This window comes from Cottoperca gobio, chromosome 11 (genome assembly GCF_900634415.1).
Source record: "Cottoperca gobio chromosome 11, fCotGob3.1, whole genome shotgun sequence".
Classification (NCBI taxonomy): Eukaryota; Metazoa; Chordata; class Actinopteri; order Perciformes; family Bovichtidae; genus Cottoperca; species Cottoperca gobio.
The window spans coordinates 1,565,597-1,586,302 of record NC_041365.1 but is presented as its reverse complement, the minus strand read 5'-3'; the positions used below and the strand labels follow the sequence as shown (position 1 = coordinate 1,586,302).

Genomic DNA, 20,706 nt, shown 5'->3' with positions numbered 1-20,706 from the left:
ATTTATGACTATTTTCAAAAACTTTCAAGGCCTTGCTTTTTTCCCCTCAAATTCACAAACTCATATGAACAACTTTTCTAAAGAACGTTGGGAAGATTAAATCTTAAAATTCAGAAAATATCGGATAAATAATGCTAAATATCTGTAGGTTTACCTTTTAATATCTATATTTCAGTATTTGTGCATTTCTTGAGAGCAAAGAAAGAGTCACAGGGTTTTCAAAGAAAAGAAAGAAAAGTCAAAGAAAAGAAAAAACTTTATTTACGTGTAAACAAAAGAAACAAACAAAAAACTGCATAGGAAATGTTTAAAGTCCACAGAGTACAGAGAGAGCAGCAGGTGGCCAATACATTATAGTCTCCTTTGCCTTATTTAGACGGAAGACCTGACATCTGCACTTACACTCAGCAGGATGTGCGAGTGTGTGTGTTAATGAGGGAGGCGCACACACACACACACACACACACACACACACACACACACACACACACACACACACACACACACACACACACACACACACACACACACACACGACGGCCTGGAAGAGGAAAGCGCCAGCAGCAACCATCTAAACTCAGCTGACCACGCTGGCTCTTCCTGCCTCTTGGACTATTCGTAGGATACATTCAGTGGATTTCTGCTTACACAACACAGATGCAGCGCACAAACACAATATCCACTACACACACAACCGGCGGCTGGGAGAACAGGACACAACGCAAACACAATGAGCTGGCTGTAAGCCCCTCGGGGCCAAACGCCTCCCATCTGGGTAAGGCTGACGTTAAAGCTGGTTTACAAACACGGTGCTGCATGTTTCCACCACAAACGCATGATTCCACCTCATACTCGAAGTATTGCTGGTGTGGAACATTTAGCAACACATGTTAGACAAAATGTTAGACAAAATGTTCTGCGTGGCGTCTTGCATTGCTACCAGCAGCCGGTTGTAGCGAGTGAGCATCAACAAGATCCCATTTAACCCTTTTCTTCACAAAATACATTCTAAAAGGGCCAATGAACATCAAGTGGTGTGACGTATTTGTACTTGTTGGAAAAGAAAAGAAAAACAATTGGCAAAAACAAAACCTAAAGATTGATCAAGGGGAACTAATTGAAAGCATTATCGTTTCAGATTTAGAAATAAATTTGTTTTAGAATATGTAAATGGGGCACACAAAATAATCAGACTAGCACTGAGAGGTAATAACAGGGAGGGGTGGGGGGTCACTACATTATCACTACGGGACACATTTCCACGAGGCACCTGCAGGGCAGGGCTGCTGAGAATACCTGAGTTCTTTTTTTTTTCTTTCTTTCTAGATTTTCCAACCTTTTTTTTGTCTTTCTGTCTTTAGAGTATACAATCATTAAACGGAGGTCTATGACCTTGCACACCTCACCTGGTGCAGCTTTGCTCTCTTCTCTCTCTTATAGCCGCGAGAGGCCAGCAATAAACAACCACAGGGGCCCAATAATAATAATAAGAATAATAATAAGACCGACCAGGAGTGCAGTCGACCAATCACGTGCTCAGCAGCCATCGCCACACTTCCTGGATTCTTATAAAGACAAGGAAGGAGGCTGAATGCTAGTTTGTGCTGCAGAAACTTAGCTGCTTCTTCCCATCACTAGGGCAAACACTACATGGATTCATTATTGTTAGGAAGGTAAATCTAAGGTCAGAAGGAAGCTTTCACCTAATGTTCTAGGGCTTAGGTGTGAAAGGACAATATGTTAATGTATAATATGCATACTAGAGGGAATTAAAGTAAATTAAGCACTAATGGTCGAGGGGCGCACCGGCCTTCTGCATTTATCTGAAAACTCTGCCTCTATTGTTTCTGAGGAATCGAGGCTTGGCTGGCTGAACAGGTTGTGCTCTGCAGAGCCTCTTGAGAACAGGAAATACAATCGCAAAGGTCAAAGGTTAATCCCATCCAACGCAATCCTAAACACACACACACACACACACATACACACACACACAAATCTTTGGGTATATATTTTGGTAAAACCATCCCAATAGTCAGTTACCCCACCCCATCTTGAGTTTTTCAACACCCATCTGAGAGACGTCAATATAATACAAAGACTTTTTAAAGCATGCAACAAAAATTAAAAAAAAAAAAAATTAAAAAAAGGTTTAAAATAACTTTTTCTTCTTGAAGAGTGGAGACCTAAGGATCTTAAAGATAGAATTCTGCAATTCAAAAGAAAAAGAACTGATGCAACACGAATGAACATTTCACAGAGTAAATACTGAAAAACAATGTTATTGGTGAAACTAGGTGTTGAGTTCAAAGCAGCTGGGTCTGTGGAATCAAACTGGCTGTGTGCTAATAGCTCCGCTTAAATAATAAACCAGGCTGTTGTCGAGCGTAATCCTCCATCTCTCCTGCACAACCTTCTTACAATCCAAACTGAAATACTGGTAAATTGTGCTGAAATTAGAGGTAATTCTTGTGCGTGAAAAAGGCGGATTTGTGAAGTTCTTAACTCTTTAAAAGAGGACACATCCTCTTCCCCACACCCTTTCCACAGAGTCGCAAAATACAAGTGGAATATACACGTTAGTCATCATTATGAGGTAAAGATAAATTGGGCCCAGCCCTTTTAAGTGCATCCAGTCAGAGAGCGAGAGCGAGAGAGCGAGAGCGAGAGAGAGAGAGAGGAATTATCCTCGCGTGCTCCCATTCAACATTTGCATCTATGATATAATGGTCCAGTGACATTTGTCGTCCCAATGCCAACCCCGTTTGGCACAGAACTCTTAGATCATTTTTTGGCACAATGCTCTCATCTGAAAGATTTGGTTTCTTGATGATAAAAGGCATTTTACAGTAGATTCGACAAACCAAAAAAGCTGCTCAGGGTCGCAAGATGCAGCGATGACCATAAAACAAATGTTTATTTCAACTGGAGACAGTACCATGATCTTTGGTCCTAGAGCTACGGGACATGCACTGCACTGTAACACAAGAAGATTAAAAACGATGAGGTATATTTGTAATGCAGAAATATCTGACGAGGTATGCTTAAATACAAGAGTAAGAATGAGGTATTCAGAATGTGTAACAAGTTGAGGTATTTAAATGTTTAAATGCACAGTAGCTATGAGTGACACACTTGAGGTATTTAGGAGTCGAGGTATATACGAGGAAGGAGGTGAAACAACCGTCGAGGTACAGGACATCTGAGATATGACGACGTGAATCCTGATCATGTGCGTACGGGCCCGCTCCTCAGAGGGGCGAGCCCGTCGGTCACTCTTTTCATAGGTCCCAAGATTTGTTGCTAGGCTAAGGAAGTGGCTAACAGAACCATAATTGTCTAGTGCTTCCAGTGGGACACAGATTGAACAAAAGAGAAAGGGGGTTCAAAACCCCACAATGCTTTCACCACACAGAGTTAGTAGCTATTAGTTTCTATGGTAATTAGAGCGGGATACAACGGCTAATCTGAGATGCTACTTTGAGCCTACGGGTCGTCTAATAATGAGAAAACTGGATCATCGTTTGATGGGCTGAGGCGATGAACGCGAGGGGGAGGAGGGGGTTATCTTTGGTGCGGCCATCTTCTGTTCTCTACACGAACATCTCTGCAGAAGTAAAAGGATCTTCTTTTACAACGTGCCTTCACACAGCTACAGCTCAGAGCAGGAAGTGAAAGTACTTGTGCACGATAAACTCACGTGCACTTTATTCTTCTAAGCCTAGCATGGACAGTGTGATGAACTCAACTCCATGCCTTTTATGAACTTTAGACTTCCCAGCAATAATGATTAATTAAAGAAAATATTTTTTGTGCAGACATTCTAACTTTGGTTGAATCTAGTAGTTGTAGTCTATAGACCTCCATCTTTAGAGGAATCGGTCTACTAGCTCGCCTCAACTCCAAGCATCAATAAATAGGGACTAAACCCCAGGCCCCAGGGAGCCGAGGAAGGAAGGTGGCTTTCAACCACAATCTAAATCCAAAGGATTGTAATGTTTGGCCTTTAAGTTGATGTCATTAATGTCCTCTGGACAGCCAAATTAGGTGTTGACTTGTGAGGCTTTTGTCACACAGCATGCCTCATCGAAAAAAGGTGTCATTCAATTAAAATGATTAAATCTCTACGTTAGGATCGCTAATAAATCCAGATCTTTTGGTGGGTCCTACCTTCAAGAGGATCTCCTTGCATACTTATCTTTGCATCCAAGTTGTTTATTATTTTAGGGATCATTTCCTCAACTTTATATTACTCCATAAATTCATCAAAAACGGCATCCACCAATAAAGTAAGAGGGAGAGCCTGAAAAATACTGATCATTTTAATCAGTCCTACCATGACCTGAGCTAACTTTGATTCCATCGAGTTTAGCATCGCGTCACCTTCTCGTCTCAGGCTGTCGTGACACTAAGAACTCCACAGAGCCACAAAGAGATACGGGTCGATTCATACGCAAAAAAAACAAAAAAAAAACAAACTAGCCTAAACACATGAAAAGGACACTACGAGTTTCCTCTCCGAGCGAAGCCCTCTAATGAGAATAAATCATGCAGCCTCTACAGCGGTCTGAGTATTGTCTCAGCAACAACATTCAGGAGGTTCACTTTAACTCATATTTCAAAATGCACAGCAAGGATTTCTTTAATCCTGTGCAAATAGTAACTGAACTTTTTTTGTCTTTCTTAAATAACAAAGTATAGGAGGTAGGCTTTTTTTCTATGTAAAACTTCACGGACTACAACCTCTGCTCAGTGACTATGAGTACATTCATAAAGAGCTAAATGAGGTAGGTATGGAGCAGAGGGTACAAGATTTCAAGAAAAGTGAAAAAATCCCTGAGATGGATACTTGAGTAGAGCTTACAGAGAGAATTCAGAGCAGCCGAGAACAAGGAATGGAAATATGGCTTTTTCTACTGATTATCAATTTGTAGAGGTCCCCTTTGTCATACATACCACAGATATCGGATTGGGAATATAGCAATGTGAAAAAAAAATCTATAGTTTTGATTTCCCTTCTCTTCAGCATGCTCTCAATCCTCTCTGAGCTCGCCTCCTGTTGTGTCTGTTGATTCATTCTCTCGCCTCCTTTTCCTTCATCAAGAAAACTGCAAAAGGACAAAGAGAGGGAGAGAATGCAAAAAATAAAAAATAAACTTTTAGAACTTGAGGATGCGATTATTTCCAAAGTCAACGACCACAATGACTCCGTCAGGCGTCACAGCCACACCGGAGGGGCGATCCATCTGTCCGAAGCCACTCCCCTGTGTGCCAAATTTGCATAAGAAGTTTCCATTGGGCTCGAACACTTGGACTCTGTGGTTGCGGGAGTCGGCCACAATGATGCGGTTCTCCTGGTCCACGGCGACGCCCTGGGGCCGCAGGAACTGCCCGTTCCCAATGCCCTCGGAGCCCAGAAAGCGAGCCGACTGGCAGTCCGGCCGGATGACCAGGAGCCTGTGGTTGTTGAAGTCGGTCACCACCAGGTGGTCTTCGTGGTTAAAGGCCACTCCTCTGGGAGAGTCAAAGTGTTTCCACAGGGCCCCCTCAAAGCCGTACTTGTTCAGGAAAGAGCCGTCAGGGGCGAAGAGCTGCACGCGGTGGTTCCTGGTGTCTGAGACCAGGATCTTACCCTCAGAGTTGACAGCCACATCCCAGGGATAGTTGAACTGCCCGTTCTTGGTACCCTTTTCCCCAAACTTCAGCAGGAACTGGCCCTCAAAAGTAAACACCTGTCAGACAAAGCAAATGTCTTAGGGCCCAACATGTTTACATCTGCAGCGCAGAGGATAAGCATGGGGAGCCATGTGTTTACATACGTGTATATGCTTTTCAGATGCTTTTTTTTTACGTTAACATTTTTTCTCGTGCAACTTCCCTGTGGCTTTTTGACTTTACAACCCACGTGTGGAAATCCAGAAATGATACACAATAGTAGAAACATGTTAGTTTTCATACCTGCACACGGTGATTGTCCTTATCAGCCACAATGATTCGTCTCTGACTGTCACAGGCAACCCCCGCCGGACGATCAAACTGACCGGGCCGAGAACCCAGAGAGCCAAACTTACGGTGGAAGGCACCGCAAGGCTTGAATATCTGGAAATGGAAGGAAACGAAAGCAGTTGCTTGTTGATTCCACTTCAATGTTTCAACAGTGGAGCCCTCACTGTGTCCCGACTCTGTACCGACGTGCGACGCTCTGATCAAATGTCTGTGTAGTTTTTACAGACTGTAGACTCTCTGCACACACTCTAATGTACAAACAGCTACTTCACCAAGCAAAGCAATGCACATAAGTGTGTGTGTGTGTGATAAGTGTGTAAGGTCTTTCTTCAAATGTAGGCTATTTGTTCTATTAAATACATTTTTAGCATTACATCCCCAAAAATAACCTTTTAGTGACATGTGTGTGTGTGTGTGTGTGTGTGTGTGTGTGTGTGTGTGTGTGTGTAAGGTCTTTCTTCAAATGTAGGCTATTTGTTCTATTAAATACATTTTTAGCGTTACATCCCCAAAAATAACCTTTTAGTGACATGGGTGTGTGTACGTACGTGTGTGTGTGTGTGTGTGTGTGTGTGTGTGTGGAAGCCCCATGCACCTTTCAACACTCAAACACAAAGTTTGCTTAGCAGATTCTCTGCTATATAAACACTTTGTCACAAAGATCCAGTGTGAACTCAGCATTAACTGGTGAGAGGATGATAAATGACATATAAACACTCTCAATGGCATTTAGTAGAGACCTTTGAGAGCCCTATATGCAGAACATAAAGTTAGCTTTCCCCACATGTAACTGGCCAGGTACAGAGAAGTAAGGCTCATTACAACATACTGAATGCAAGACATTGAAGGCGGCGCTACCTGTATGCGGTTGTTGCTGCGATCGGCCACCACCACGTATCCCTCCTTGTCCACGCTGATGCCCCAGGGACGACACAGCTGACCATCTCCCTCCCCCTCGTTCCCGAAGGACGACACTTGGGAGCCCAGGGCGCCGTAGCTCCGCCCTGACTTCACGATCACCTTGAAGGGGCTGCCCTGGATGTGCTGGTTACACACCAGCACCGACACGAGGTGCTCCCCCTCACATTTGGGCAGGTAGCTGACGGTGTACGAGCCATTCTGGTGGTCCATCACCTCCACTGTGGACAGGTTACTGTCTGTGACTGCCATGACTATTGCAGACACCGTGTCCCCGCCGGAAAGGCGTGGCTCGCCATCGTGGTCATATCCAATCACAGTGAAGGAGGCGGGCTTGCCACAAAGCGCAGTTTTTAGACCCTCACCGTGGGCTTTGGTGACAGTGGCAAAGGCTCCGCTGCTGATGAGGCCCATGGACTGGATGGCTATGTGGAGAGCCTGTGGGAGCCATGATGAAACATTAGTGCGTTTAAAAGGTTGTACACTCAGAATTCATTTAAAAGGATATTGACATTTTAGCCTTTTTTTTAGTCATCAGATCAGAATGAACTTTTTATTGTCAATCTAGTCCACAGGGTCCCAGTGCCTACCTGGTCTGGAGGAGTGAACATGAACCGGTCGTCCTCTTGCGCCTGCAGGAGGCCCCACAAAGCCTTGAGTTCATGGATCTGGGTGAGCATTCGCTCTCTGGCCAGCAGCACGTCGAGGTGGCGGCCCTCATCCAGCACCTGGCTGACAGCAGCGATGGTGCTGTCCAACTTGGTCAGACTCTGGTGCAGTTTCTCCACCTGCAGGTACAAAGACTTGGCCTTCACCTGACGGATTTTCTCCACCTGAAAGGAGACAGAACCAGAGTACAGAATGTTTACTATCACCAAAAGAGGATTTTATTGTTCAACAGCATGGAAAGCACATGACAGAAGCACTTTAGTGATGCAAAAAATGATAATGTTATATGCTGTAAAATATGATGTTTAACCTCTTAAGGCAGGGGTGTCAAACATGCGGCCCGGGGGCCGAAACCGGCCCGCCAGAGGGTCCAATCCGGCCCGCGGGATGACTTTACAAAGTGTACAAATGAGTTGTTTTGATCATAAAGTAAAATACTGTTCCAGATGCCTGTGACGAAACATGTGTAAATGATAAATTGATAATATTGTTGAAACTTTCTTTAAGAAATTTCTTGTTGTTCATAATGTTTTGTAAAAAGATGAAATTTGAACATTTTCAGAATGTATTTGTACTTTTTTGTACTAAAACGAAGGGAAACATTTGGAGTTGTTGTTATTTACAGGTTATCATGCTGTGATGTTACTGGTCCCACTTGAGATCAGATTGTGCTGCATGTGGCCCCTGAACTAACATGAGTTTGACACGCCCTGTCTTAAGGGGTGGGGGACTTTACTCGAAAATACCTACAAACGACATACCAAAGTAAATTAAAAGCTGCCCTTCAACCATTTGCACCAGATGCATGATTTTGGTCTCATTCAAAAGATAACTCTCACTCCAAGTGCTTCTGGCACTGAGCGATTGTGGTCTGAATATACTGAATTTGAAGAAGATACACTCCGCCTGAAGTTTGTTGTTGAAAAAGATGCCTGAAGATGGGTACAGCTGGAAGTCATGAGCTGGAAAACACAATAGGAACATAGCATCAAGTGTTACCAAGTTCAGGTTAAAATGTCAGAAAAAAGCACAAAAACTGAACTTAGACAGATAGATGTAGATAAGAGTAGATAACACCAGGCGTACACAAGCTGTGCGTTTGGAGATATAAATAACTATTATATACCCATATTCCCCGTCACTAGTAACGACACAAAGTAAGTGAAGTACAAACAGCATTTTATGTAATATTTTTGTGTTTGTTTTGTATTTTGATGTTCATGATGGATATATTTTTACTGGAAACGATCTATTGGACCTCTGCAATGACACAGGAAGTGTTTCTTTTGGATTATTACTGATTACAGGATTATGATGAGACTTCATAGGTGAGTTGGCTCAAAATTAAGTCATTTAGATCACCTTTTCTTGAGTCGTTAACCTAATTTGCAACCAGTTCTTCCACATGATTATTTCATTTTACTTGTAAAATTGAATGTGGAATTAAACTAATATCCTGGTACCGCTATACCAAGTCTGCCCACAGGATGGCAGCAATGTGCTGACCATGCCAAGTCTGTCAGATATTCAAGAAGAAGCAGATGAACAACAAGAAGAAGAAGCAGAAGAAGCAGAAGAAGCAGAAGAAGCAGCAGCAGCAGAAGAAGCAGCAGAAGAAGAAGCAGCAGCAGCAGAAGAAGCAGAAGAAGCAGAAGAAGAAGCAGCAGAAGAAGAAGCAGAAGCAGCAGAAGAAGAAGAAGAAGAAGAAGCAGAAGAAGAAGAAGAAGAAGAAGAAGAAGAAGCAGAAGAAGAAGAAGCAGCAGAAGAAGCAGCAGCAGAAGCAAAAGAAGCAGCAGAAGAAGCAGAAGAAGAAGCAGCAGAAGCAAAAGAAGCAGCAGAAGAAGCAGAAGAAGCAGAAGAAGAAGCCGCAGAAGAAGAAGAAGAAGAAGAAGAAGAAGCAGAAGAAGCCACAGAAGAAGAAGAAGCCGCAGAAGAAGAAGAAGAAGCAGCCGCAGAAGCAGAAGAAGCCGCAGAAGCAGAAGAAGCCGCAGAAGCAGAAGAAGCAGAAGAAGAAGAAGAAGCAGAAGAAGCCGCAGAATAGCCCGCAGAAGAAGCGAAGAAGAAGAAGAAGAAGGCAGCCGCAGAAGCAGAAGAAGCCGCAGAAGCAGAAGAAGCCGCATAAGGCAGAAGAAGCATAAGAAGAAGAAGAAGCAGAAGAAGCCGCAGAAGAAGAAAGAAGAAGAAGAACCAGAGAAGAAGAAGAAGCCACAGAAGAAGCCGCAGAAGCAGAAGAAGCCGCAGAAGCAGAAGAAGCAGAAGAAGAAGAAGAAGAAGAAGCAGAAGAAGCCACAGAAGAAGAAGAAGCCGCAGAAGAAGCCGTCAGAAGAAGCCGAAGAAGAAGAAGAAGAAGAAGAAGAAGCCGAAGAAGAAGAAGAAGAAGAAGAAGAAGAAGAAGAAGAAGAGAAGAAGAAGAAGAAGAAGAAGAAGAAGAAGAAGAAGAAGAAGAAGAAGAAGAAGAAGAAGAAGAAGAAGAAGACATGTGTCAATAATCTGATATAATTACAAGAATGATAAAATATGTTATAAATGCGTTTGAAGATAAATTCAAATCAAAAAGTAAAGGACTTGTTAAGAACCATCACTTCACATTAAATGCTGTGTAATAAATATTAAGGACTCTGATTGTCAAACAGTAAATATGGATATAATCTTTATTGGGGAGTTTGTTTTACAACTGAAAAGACACAAATGAGATTATTTATGTGGCTTTCTTTCAATTTAACCCTACAGAATGAATTACTCTCACTATACATTAAGACATTTTACATATTTGTTAATATTCATAAAATGGAAGGGCATCATTTGTGCATATTTTATAAAAGCTAAGAGAGTTTGCATCACATTTAACATCTCTTAAACCAGTTGTAAGCAACTGTTGCAACCGTCGTTCTTCTTACTTGACCAACACAAACAACTCTTCAAACAAAGCACACTATCCCAAATAGATGTCTGCAGCAGACAAGAATGAAAAGTATTACTGCGGTGGAAGAGAAATTCACTTAACCACCACACTTTTACTGTTAGAAGCCAGATAAAGTTACAGTACAGTCAGGGAGGAAAAAAGCATTAAAGAGGGTGGGAGAACCTGAGAAGCATGGATTGGGCTCTTATATAGCGTCACCTAACAAAGAGTAAAACACAATAGCCTGACTGCTTCTATGGTTAGAAGGACTTTTGATAGCAGGGAGGGGCTCTGAAAGAAACAAAGAGTCCTAAAGAGAGGGCCCTTTTGTTATTTCTTGGCATAAATGGAACTGAAATTTGCATCTGTGAGACTCGAGTTACACTTTATAGCCACTGAAGACAAAAGAGTCAAGTTAGGCTTTCTCATGGGCAGACATCTAGTTAGAGTTCCTCAGTTGAAAACACTCGTTGGGTCGAGTTGGTTTGTATTTCAAAGAGTTCAAAGAGCAAAAACCAGAGAGACAGTAAGTCTACAACCTCACCTGCTAGCACAACTCCTGTGCTACACATTCACAAGACACGCCCAGACTCACACTCTTTCAAGTCAAATGTTTTACCCATGAGTCACATTATAGTATTTTGCTCTTCATCTCACAGCCATGACTCTCTCTAAGTTAGTGCCACAGTGCTGAGTCACTGCGGAGCGCCTCACTGGATTCAGTTTCTGTTTTCCTGACAACACCGTCAGCACAGGTGGCCATCAACACAGGCTCGCAGAACAGGAGGTGCGAGCTGAGAGATTTAAATATCTCGTACGATTCAGGCGTTGTAAAGCTGAACTTTGTAAGCTTTCCGCTCCTGAGCCGAGGAGAGCGGTGTACTGATACAGCACGCCACTTTTTACTGGGCTGAAATGACCAAACCCGTTAATATTGGACCTGCCAGATGACACTGTTCTCTACAGAATGTAGTTGAGGGTAACAGGGTGTCATAGAGATGATTAACATTATTATTAAATTAACACAATCTCAGAACCCAAGGTGCCCTCTTCAAATAAGATGTTTTGTTTTAAATTACTAATCTGTTGTTGCCGATTCATTTTCCGTACTATGTGACCCTTCACTAAGCCCCGCCCCTTTGTTGGTTGCACACACTGCCACTAACTGACAGAGACTGATGATTGCACGAGAGTCTATGAAGTAAAGCCGTATATTTGTCAGACCCTGGTCGGAGCTGGACTATGATTAGCCGGTCTGCATTTGAGGAGCAAGACTTAGCAAAGGGTCAATTGTTTCAGCCCTTTTTAACGGGTATAAAGCTCTCGATACACACCAATAACAAAATAATTAGTACACCGTCCTACTTTAACATGTGGTCTTCATCCTTGCAGACGTTACACACAAAACTTAACATTGCAAAACTGTCTCACAACACACCACTTAGTTACACACTTACACAGTACAGGCGAAATTAAAAGCACCGGCATTCATAAAACATGTGTAAGTCAGTTTGCAAGGAAAAGGAAAGTGTGTGTGTGTGTGTTTTGGGGGGTGCTATGGTTTGCCTGTAATGACTTTATCAGGGCAGGGATAAAGACTCCTGTCGTGGTGTAAAAAGGATTAAAGAGGGAACATGGGTAAGTGAAAACCTTCTTGGTGACACTTTGACCCACACACACACACACACACACACACACGAGCTGTAAGATGTAAGGGAGTAAGACGCAGGTCAGTGTTTACTATGTCACAGAGCCCACTCTCAGGAGAAAAGGAGAAATAAGAGATGGGTACACTGGTGGGTGTTCGGATAAATCACCGGTTATGTTCTGTAAGGCCCACATTTGCTCATGTACATAAATGCACATTTACACATTCTACTATCTGGTTTCAGTTGTAATTGATATGATGCAGATGTTGTGTGTGTGTGTGTGTGTGTGTGTGTGTGTGTGTGTGTGTTTGCATGTGTGTGTGTGTGTGTGTGTGTGTGTGTGTGTGTGTTTGCATGTGTGTGTGTGTGTGTGTGTGTGTGTGTGTGTGTGTGTGTGTGTATTAGAGACTTGACTGGTATAACGCCATGCAGGTAGTACAGTCTCCTTTTTATGTGGTTATTTATTCATTACCAAAGGCTTGGGGATTTTGGAAGCGCGGTTAAGCGAGGGGCTCCAAACCTTAAACCTTAAACCTGGGAGGCCCTTGCAGAAGGTTCCTGAAGCGCTGCTAAACTCCCAGGTTAGCAGCTTGCTCCTTGTTTTTGTTTAGCTTAAAGCTACTACAATGGATTAAACCGCTTGAATTTAATACCGACCTACGTAAGCAGCGAGAACATTTGTTATTTCTGTATAGTTATTCTTAATGCCCATCATCGGGGCCAATACCCAATCAGAATAAACGATTTACAGCAAGCAGACAGGAAGAGCCTATGTTTACATTTGAGTAGCACGTTAAAAGGTTTAGATTTTTTATTGTAATTTTTATTAAATTGTGGATTTGAATGGATTCACTGATCCCGAGTTGGCTCTCTTCCTCCTAGACAGGCATGTAGCAGGTCCATTTTATTTATGAAATACATTGCGAGGTGTTTTACATCGGTACATGAATTTAAGTTGGTGGCTAAAACAAAGCTAGCTAACGCTTTGGCTAACGTTCGTCGACTACAACTGCTATCTTAAAAAGTAAATGTGTGGTATTTTTCTCATATGGAAGCGATTGTTGGATTTGTATCGAACCCCATCTTAGATTGTATTGTCTTAAGCCTCCAAACACTTCAAAGGTGTTTGTTTGTCTTTAAATGTATCGGTCACAGTTGGTAATTCACTCAACCAAACAGTTATTTGAATAATCGTAGCACGTCTGCAATGAGAACGCCACAATAACAGTACTCGAGGATACTTCATTAGCACTTGGGTGACACGCTGCGTCTGATGGTTGTTGGTCGATTGTGCCAAATTGACCTGAATAATTGAGGCCACGGACCAAAACAAAACCTCCCAGTGTAAGACTCGACATGACGCTGATGAAGGCAGCCGCTCACCTTCCACAGTAGTTCACACTCCCTCTCCTCCAGAGCTTTCTTGTGTCTGAGCACAAGCGCCTTCACTTCCGTCTGCACCACCTTGGCTTTGATCTCCACCTGTTCTGCCATGGCCTGGACCTTCTCCATGCTTAGCTGGGTAAACAAAACACAAACATGCGACATTACTGATGTGTCACAAACAGCAAACAGTGATGCAGAAAATGAAAGCTGAGGATAAGCAAAGATGCATGATTATCTCTCACTGCAGCGTGACAAATGAGTGGACAGGAATGTCTAAATGCGCCAACACACCACCGCCTGGTCTGTTTTATTACTCTGATGGGATACAGATGACCCCCAGAAACAGGATGCAGAGGACCAGGAAACATTAAAAAGAGAGGACACTGTATGTGACATCTTCCTGGCAAGCCAATACACAAACACCTGCTCCGCTTTGGGATCTATTCTATTCTCACGTTTGGCGGCTACTTTAGAGGGGAAAGGGAAACATGGGTCAGGAATAGGAAGTCACTTCAAACCACACAGAATGATGCGACTTCCTGTTTCCCTTAAACCCGACTCAGGCCTAAAATTCAAATTCGGAAACAGTTTCCCCCTCATAGTGCAGCATTGAACCTTCTGAAAAGTGTCCATACAATTAAGAATTAAAAGTTGGCATTGCAGATTCTTAGGCGCGTATACGTATTTTTTATTATTATTATGTAAATCTTTATTTTTATTATCTTCATTTTTCAATGTTATCATCATAATTTAGTATTATTATAATTATTATTTTTTAAGCAATGTTCTTTATTAGCAGTTTGTTATAGGAAAAAAGGATTAAAATGTGTTTTTTTTATTTATTTATATATATATATATATATATATATATATATATATATATATATATATTTATTTTTTTATATTTTTTTTATATATATTTTTTAAACCCACTCATTGAATAATGAAGTATTTTTAAACAATAACCAGCCGTACAGAGCAACATGCTAATAATGTTACTTTTGTAGACTGTATGTACTGAACAAGAATCTCTTTTAACTGGTGTCACTTCAAAGAATATAAATATATAATCAGGGCTTCTGTACAATGAAATGAAGACACCAAAGCTTTTCATTACCTTGCTCATGGAAATGCAACTGTATGGCATACATTTAAGGCTTTAGCTTATACAACCCACAATTAGGGCTAAATGCACATTTTCATCTTTGTCTCCCTCCCTTTCCTCGCTGCGTTTTATCAGGCGTTTTCTGGGAGGTCACAGAATGAACCGGACCTCACAGGGACGACGGGGAGGTGGGATAAGGCCTCCTTTGTGATATCGACCACAGGGATCAAAGGTCACCTAAACCTCTACAGGTCATGATCTGCAACCTCTGTCTTAAGACGTATACCGTCCACCCCCACGGCACCCCTGCAGGAACAAAGCCTGGCAGCAGGGCCCTTTTTGTCTTTCGCCTGGCCATTTGAGGTGAGCAGCTAAAGGGTCAAATAAATCAGGCCCCCAGAGAGAGAACAGCAGGGAGGGACTCCTGGAAGAATAGGGGGCGTGTTATCAATGCATAGTGACGAAAGAGGCAGGGTAAAATATAAAGCCACCACCAACACCTTTCTCCAGTTGTCTCTGTGTAATCCTATAAAATGCAAATGGTCCAACCCTAATTGTCATTTGACTAATTCTTCTTCTGATTTTTTTTCTCTTTTCCCCTCGCTCCAGCTCAGTTTCTCCATGTCACACTTTATTTGATGTCCTCCGCTTCTTGGTCTCATAATTTCCCTCTCCGTCTCAGTATCTCCATTTTCTCTCTTTCCTTCAACATTCCCAGAGGGTCAAACTGACCAATCAAACTGCAGAGGGAAGGAGCTCTGGCCAACCAGGAGGTCACAAGCCCGGGGTCGGAGGTCAGGCAAGATAATGATGGTGGAGTGGGCGGAAATTTCAGACCTCAGGGGACAGGAGCGCGCGTGTGTGTGTGTGTGTGTGTTTGCATATTATCTGGCGTCAGCATTTACTCCCATGATGACCTGGAACAAAACGAACAAACACCAATATATTGCCAGATGGTAGGCGTGTTCCTTATGACTCAGCTGCTTTTCATTAAACTAATTATTGAATAGTTGATTTGACTCTCATTGGTCAAGAATAAATGTGTGCTGTGGTATTAGTTTTAAACTTTACTTCACGTGGCCTGGTGTCTGGCATTTAACTGAGAAGTGTTGTGATATCTTGGAACTTGAAGAACACTCAGTGACATAAGTACCCGTCCATTAAGGTACAAAGTGAGACCCAGTCACACAAAGGTCAAGCTCTGCTGAGGAGATACATGACCGTAGTGGAACAGCTAGTATTTCATGTTACGGGAGAGGTCATAACAATGCATAACCACACCTTCCAGGCACCTTAGACAACACTGGAGATAATTAATGGTACCACTTTCAGCACATAACTCATTCATGTCTACCTCAGTATGAACGTAAAGAGCTTTTATGATCTCTTAACATCAGGTCAAAATTCGTCCTGAATCGACGCTCTGCAACATCAAACATTTCTGAGGTAAATCTTTCTGTTTGCTAAACCTTTGTTATCACGTTTGACTGTGATTGCCACAGCTGTTTCAGAGCTATGAGACCAGTGAAAGTGAAGTAGCTCCGGTAGAAGTACAGATATGAAAGGGGCTCGAGACTGTTTAGGCAGTTATCAGACTGTTAGTGAAACCTCTCATCCTTTCTTTTACTTTGTCACTATTTCGACTGGACTCAAGCGGGGGGTCTAGGAAGCTGCCACCCAATCTATAGTTACGTAATTGAAGGCAGGCAGTGTGTGCGTTTGTGTGGGAGTGAGAGTAAGAGGGGAGAGTGAGTGGATTGGCAAGTGAGTGAATAGGGGGGAGGGTAAAAGTGTTCCACATCTTTGAAAGAGGAGGGGAGTTTTCCTTTCTCTAAAATCCTTTAAATACCTCATCTACCCTCCCCCATCCCCCTCTCCGCTCTTCCACCTCTTCGACCTTCAGCCCTGCCCCCGTTAGACCTCACCCCATGTGACCCACCCCCTTTCAGGGCCAGCTGGACACCTCTAACCTCAGGCTTCCCAGCAGCCCAGGACTGGTCAATCTCAAACACGTTCAAGCTGATCATCTCTCGGTTGCTCTGTGATGAGGGGTGCTGGAAAGACACAGCTGCTGTGCTCAGCTTCTCCTCGGCCTCTCTAGGAAATGGATGCAGTGTTGATTTGTGTGGTTTGACCTTCACAAGGATCAGACCTTGAAGAAATCATGCAGATGAGCTGAGATATTTTCTTTTGATGCATAAGAACACTGGCCATGTTCTCTTACATGTATATTAGGATTTTTCACATTTTAACAAAATGCAAGACTAAATATTATTTTAAGCACCTTTATTTGTTTGTCTCAATACTGCTGCATTAGTTCCACCTCTAAGGGGTAAAACAAACAAATCACCCCTGAGAATAAGTCTGTCGGCTCACCTGCACCGCCTGACGTCCCTGCTGAGCATCCGACAGCAGCTGGATGGTGATGGCCCTGCAGTCCTGTACAGCATCTTGTAAATAAACGAAGGTGTGGCCCATATGACGGCCCACACTGCACTCCCGACAGATAGGCACCGAGCAGGATTCACAGAAGAACAGAAACACCTGGGAAAACAGGGAGATGGATGGACAAATCAGTTTTGTGTTACAAATAGTACCAACTGAAACAGCACGCGCTGTGATGGTGCAGATCGTAAAGACGGGTCTTCATATAAGATTTCTTAAAGCTATATTCACAAAATGATGTTTACACTTTTTTGGATCATCAACTAACCGTATATACGCTGTCAAAGGCTTTTAACAGAAGTGCAAGACTAAAAATGCCATGCTGTACCAAAAATATACCAAATTGACCCGAAATCAACAATAATGAAGGAATTTTACATTTTATATACCACTACCCCAATAAATAGTTACGATTTTGACCTATGGTAATTTTGTCATCATCTTCCCTCTTCCTATGACTTAGCAAGAGGACGACTCAGCTCTATATAAATTAATGTCTTTTACTGTTGCGAGTCACGAAAGGTTGACAATAAAATGTGACTGGCAGGATGAAAGCATTAATCAGTGTGACGCACACACACACAGCTAATTAATGAGAAAAGACCATGAATGCTGAGCAAGTCATCCATATGCATGTGTTTCCAGGGAGGCTCATACAGGCCTCAGCACCCCAGAGAGTTTCTCTCTTCCAAAACACAGAGCCGTAGCACAGAGGGACTAAAGGCCACCAAAACTAGATCAATACTCATTGTGAACAAACTTTTAACATCTGTGGAGGAGGGCCATAAAGGGATTGAAGAGATTGAATTATACACCTATGTATGCCATGTTATACTATGAAGAAAAACACCCACTAACATCTGGCTTTTGTCTTTAGTGGGAAAGGTTACAATCAGGATTAATTCCCGGGACAAATGACTCTGCAGTTGTCGCGGGGACATATCGGCGTGATCGGCAGTGTTGGAAACATGACACCCGGGGGGGACACACGCTCATTTTCGCCCCTTTTCTTATGTGACACATGTTGAAGTGAACATATAATAAATACAAATCAACAGCAGAGAGAGAGTCTCTCTCTCTCTCTCTATCTATCTATCTATCTATCTATCTATCTATCTATCTATCTATCTATCTATCTATCTATCTATCTATATCTATATCTATATCTATATCTATATATAACGGATGAAGTAAAAGCAGCCCTGATCCTAGTCCCTCGGGATAAGGAGGTAAAACGTCATTTAACCTTTGTTGCTAAAAACCTGAGCTTTGCTTTAAACCCCTCGTCTCAATGCTGATTGTTTGTAATGGAAGGCTAATTAAATATGCACTAGCCATCATATCCCAAAGAGACACCAGATTAATGGCCTCCAATAGCAGGAGACCTGAGTGGATGGGGAGGGGCCTGCAATCAATCCATCAATAATGACGGTTCCCCTAGGGAGCGGCATAATCTAATGAGACACAAACACACCTCCCCCCTTTATCTGACTTCCTCCTGCTTTATGCCTTCCCCTTAAGCTTCTCTTGGATCCTTCTCTTCTTGTCTTTTTTAGTGTCTCTCTTTCTGCTGAGCCGTGTCTTCTACCACAGTGTCTGCACTGCTCTGTCACTCAATGCGCTTCCCCGCGAGTCCTTTCCTAACCCACCCCCCATCTCCTAAATTCCAAGGGGACGAGACACACAAAAGCAAGGAATGCAGCTGGGCTTGAGAGTGGAGGAGGAAAGTGGAGATGATGGACACAGGCAGTTGGGGGTGAGGGACAGGCAGAGTGATGGTGCAAAGATAGGATGGATTCTCGTGAGCGATTGACCCATGGTATCTACAGGACGCTGCAGCTCTCAGATCATCCAATGAAGCTGGTCCAATATTGACAATTATACATTTTTATGGTGATAAGAACGTGGATCTTGACATGAAAACATTGACTTGCTTACTTTCTATTTGTGAGGTTTATAGGCCTAGAACCTCCTTTTAGGGAGGAGTTTGATTAAGTCTTACAAAACTAACAATCTAAAAAGGTAATTACAATTGTATCCCGCCACTGTTGCATGCGCAGGCCACCAAAATAATAATACCAACACTGTAAATTACATCCCAAAGTTGGTATGTTAACCGTTGTCTCTATAGCGACTAACTCTTGCTAAGATTCTTTATATATAAATACTTTGTGTGCGTGCATGTACTCACTAGTGCATGGTTTTATCAAGGAGTTTTCACTAGTGTGTGAACTTCACTACTATTTATGCTTTCACAATTACCAAACATATTGTAAAATATACAATCACTATATTAGTTTGTTATCGTTTTACAAAAGGTGATTTGTATGGTGCACTTGATGTGATAGCAAACGTAAGTATAAGCATCTATCTACCATTTATTCTGTTATGTTATTATTCCTGGAGTCCTGACTACATACTAAACTATCGGCATTGTGCCAAACACAATACAACCATACAAATGACACGCAAAACATTAAATTCTATTAAAAAAAAACTGACCATTAAAGAAAAATCTTGATTAATTTGAACATCCATTAGATTTCATATGGACCATTCAGAAATCAATGATATCTTTTGATTGTATTATCTCATGTTTACAGTCACTATTTGTGTCGGTGGAAATGAAAAACAAGAGCAGACCATGGAGACGGTTATTAAAAACATTGGAGTCCTATTTCACGGAACCAGATCCTATGACAAATAGCTGCAACAGGCTTCTGATACTGCGCATGTGCCATAAACAGCTCAAGGCTCCTTAAGGTGGAACACACTCATACACACAAGGTTGTAGATTACATAACACACCTGCCTCTTTGAACACCAGTCAATATTATTGACTCACGCAGGATACCGGCTCTTCCCTGAGGTCTTCATGGAAGGATGCTGTTTCTTCTCCCGTTGCCTCTTGTCTTTATCTGCCTCTCTCTAATGCCCATCATTCACACGTTTTGAGTAACTTGCCACAATTTTGTATTAAAAAAAAAGGCACAACACACAAGCCAAATTCTTTGCAAGCCAGAAAACACAGCTTCTACGTTACACATATGGTACTAAAACAGACCAGGAATTTCACAGCCATGCCATGCACTGGACACGCCGGATACCTTCACTCACACAAGCAAGAACACACCAGGAACATCCAGTGTGCATGTGACGCAGAAATGTGAAAACCGAATTTAAAAAGACGTTAAAAATAGGCGTGGTGTCATGCTAACAAAGTTGTAAATTCCAGAGACAACACCCTAGAGGGGCGGCATTCAGGCAGAGGTGAACAGAAAGCATCTCCATTACACAATAACATGCCGCATGCTCTAACACAATTCTTTGTAAGTACTTGCATGCTTATAAATTATTTTTATGAAACCTTTCTACATCTGCTTCTCTTAATAGTAACAGTTCAGACTCGATCTGACAATTAAGTATTATCGTATTCTATTGTATCATGAAATAAACAAGCAAAATGCACAACAGAATACAAACATAGGCGCACAAAGTGAAAAGTAAACTCGATTGTGTTTTTGCCGTTGGGGAGGGGCTGTAACAAACATGCAATCGCCAGCTATAAAGCTCTGCACAGCTGGGCTCGGCTACGTCGGGGGAAGTGAGTTATTGTATTTCATTAGTGC

The 20,706-nt window shown here is 42.4% G+C and overlaps 1 protein-coding gene across 1 annotated transcript in view; it reads right to left on the bottom strand.

The window, feature by feature from the left end:
- Positions 1-238: 238 nt before the first annotated feature.
- Positions 239-20,706, bottom strand: part of trim71 (tripartite motif containing 71, E3 ubiquitin protein ligase) — a 31,900-nt gene continuing 11,432 nt past the window's right edge. The window contains exons 2-7 of the mRNA XM_029443092.1: positions 17,009-17,176; positions 13,525-13,659; positions 7,512-7,754; positions 6,862-7,359; positions 5,956-6,096; positions 239-5,729 (exon numbers count right to left, since the gene is read on the bottom strand). Coding sequence (XP_029298952.1) covers positions 5,157-5,729; positions 5,956-6,096; positions 6,862-7,359; positions 7,512-7,754; positions 13,525-13,659; positions 17,009-17,176 — 1,758 coding nt within the window. The 3' untranslated portion in view covers positions 239-5,156. The remainder of the gene's footprint in view (positions 5,730-5,955; positions 6,097-6,861; positions 7,360-7,511; positions 7,755-13,524; positions 13,660-17,008; positions 17,177-20,706) is intronic.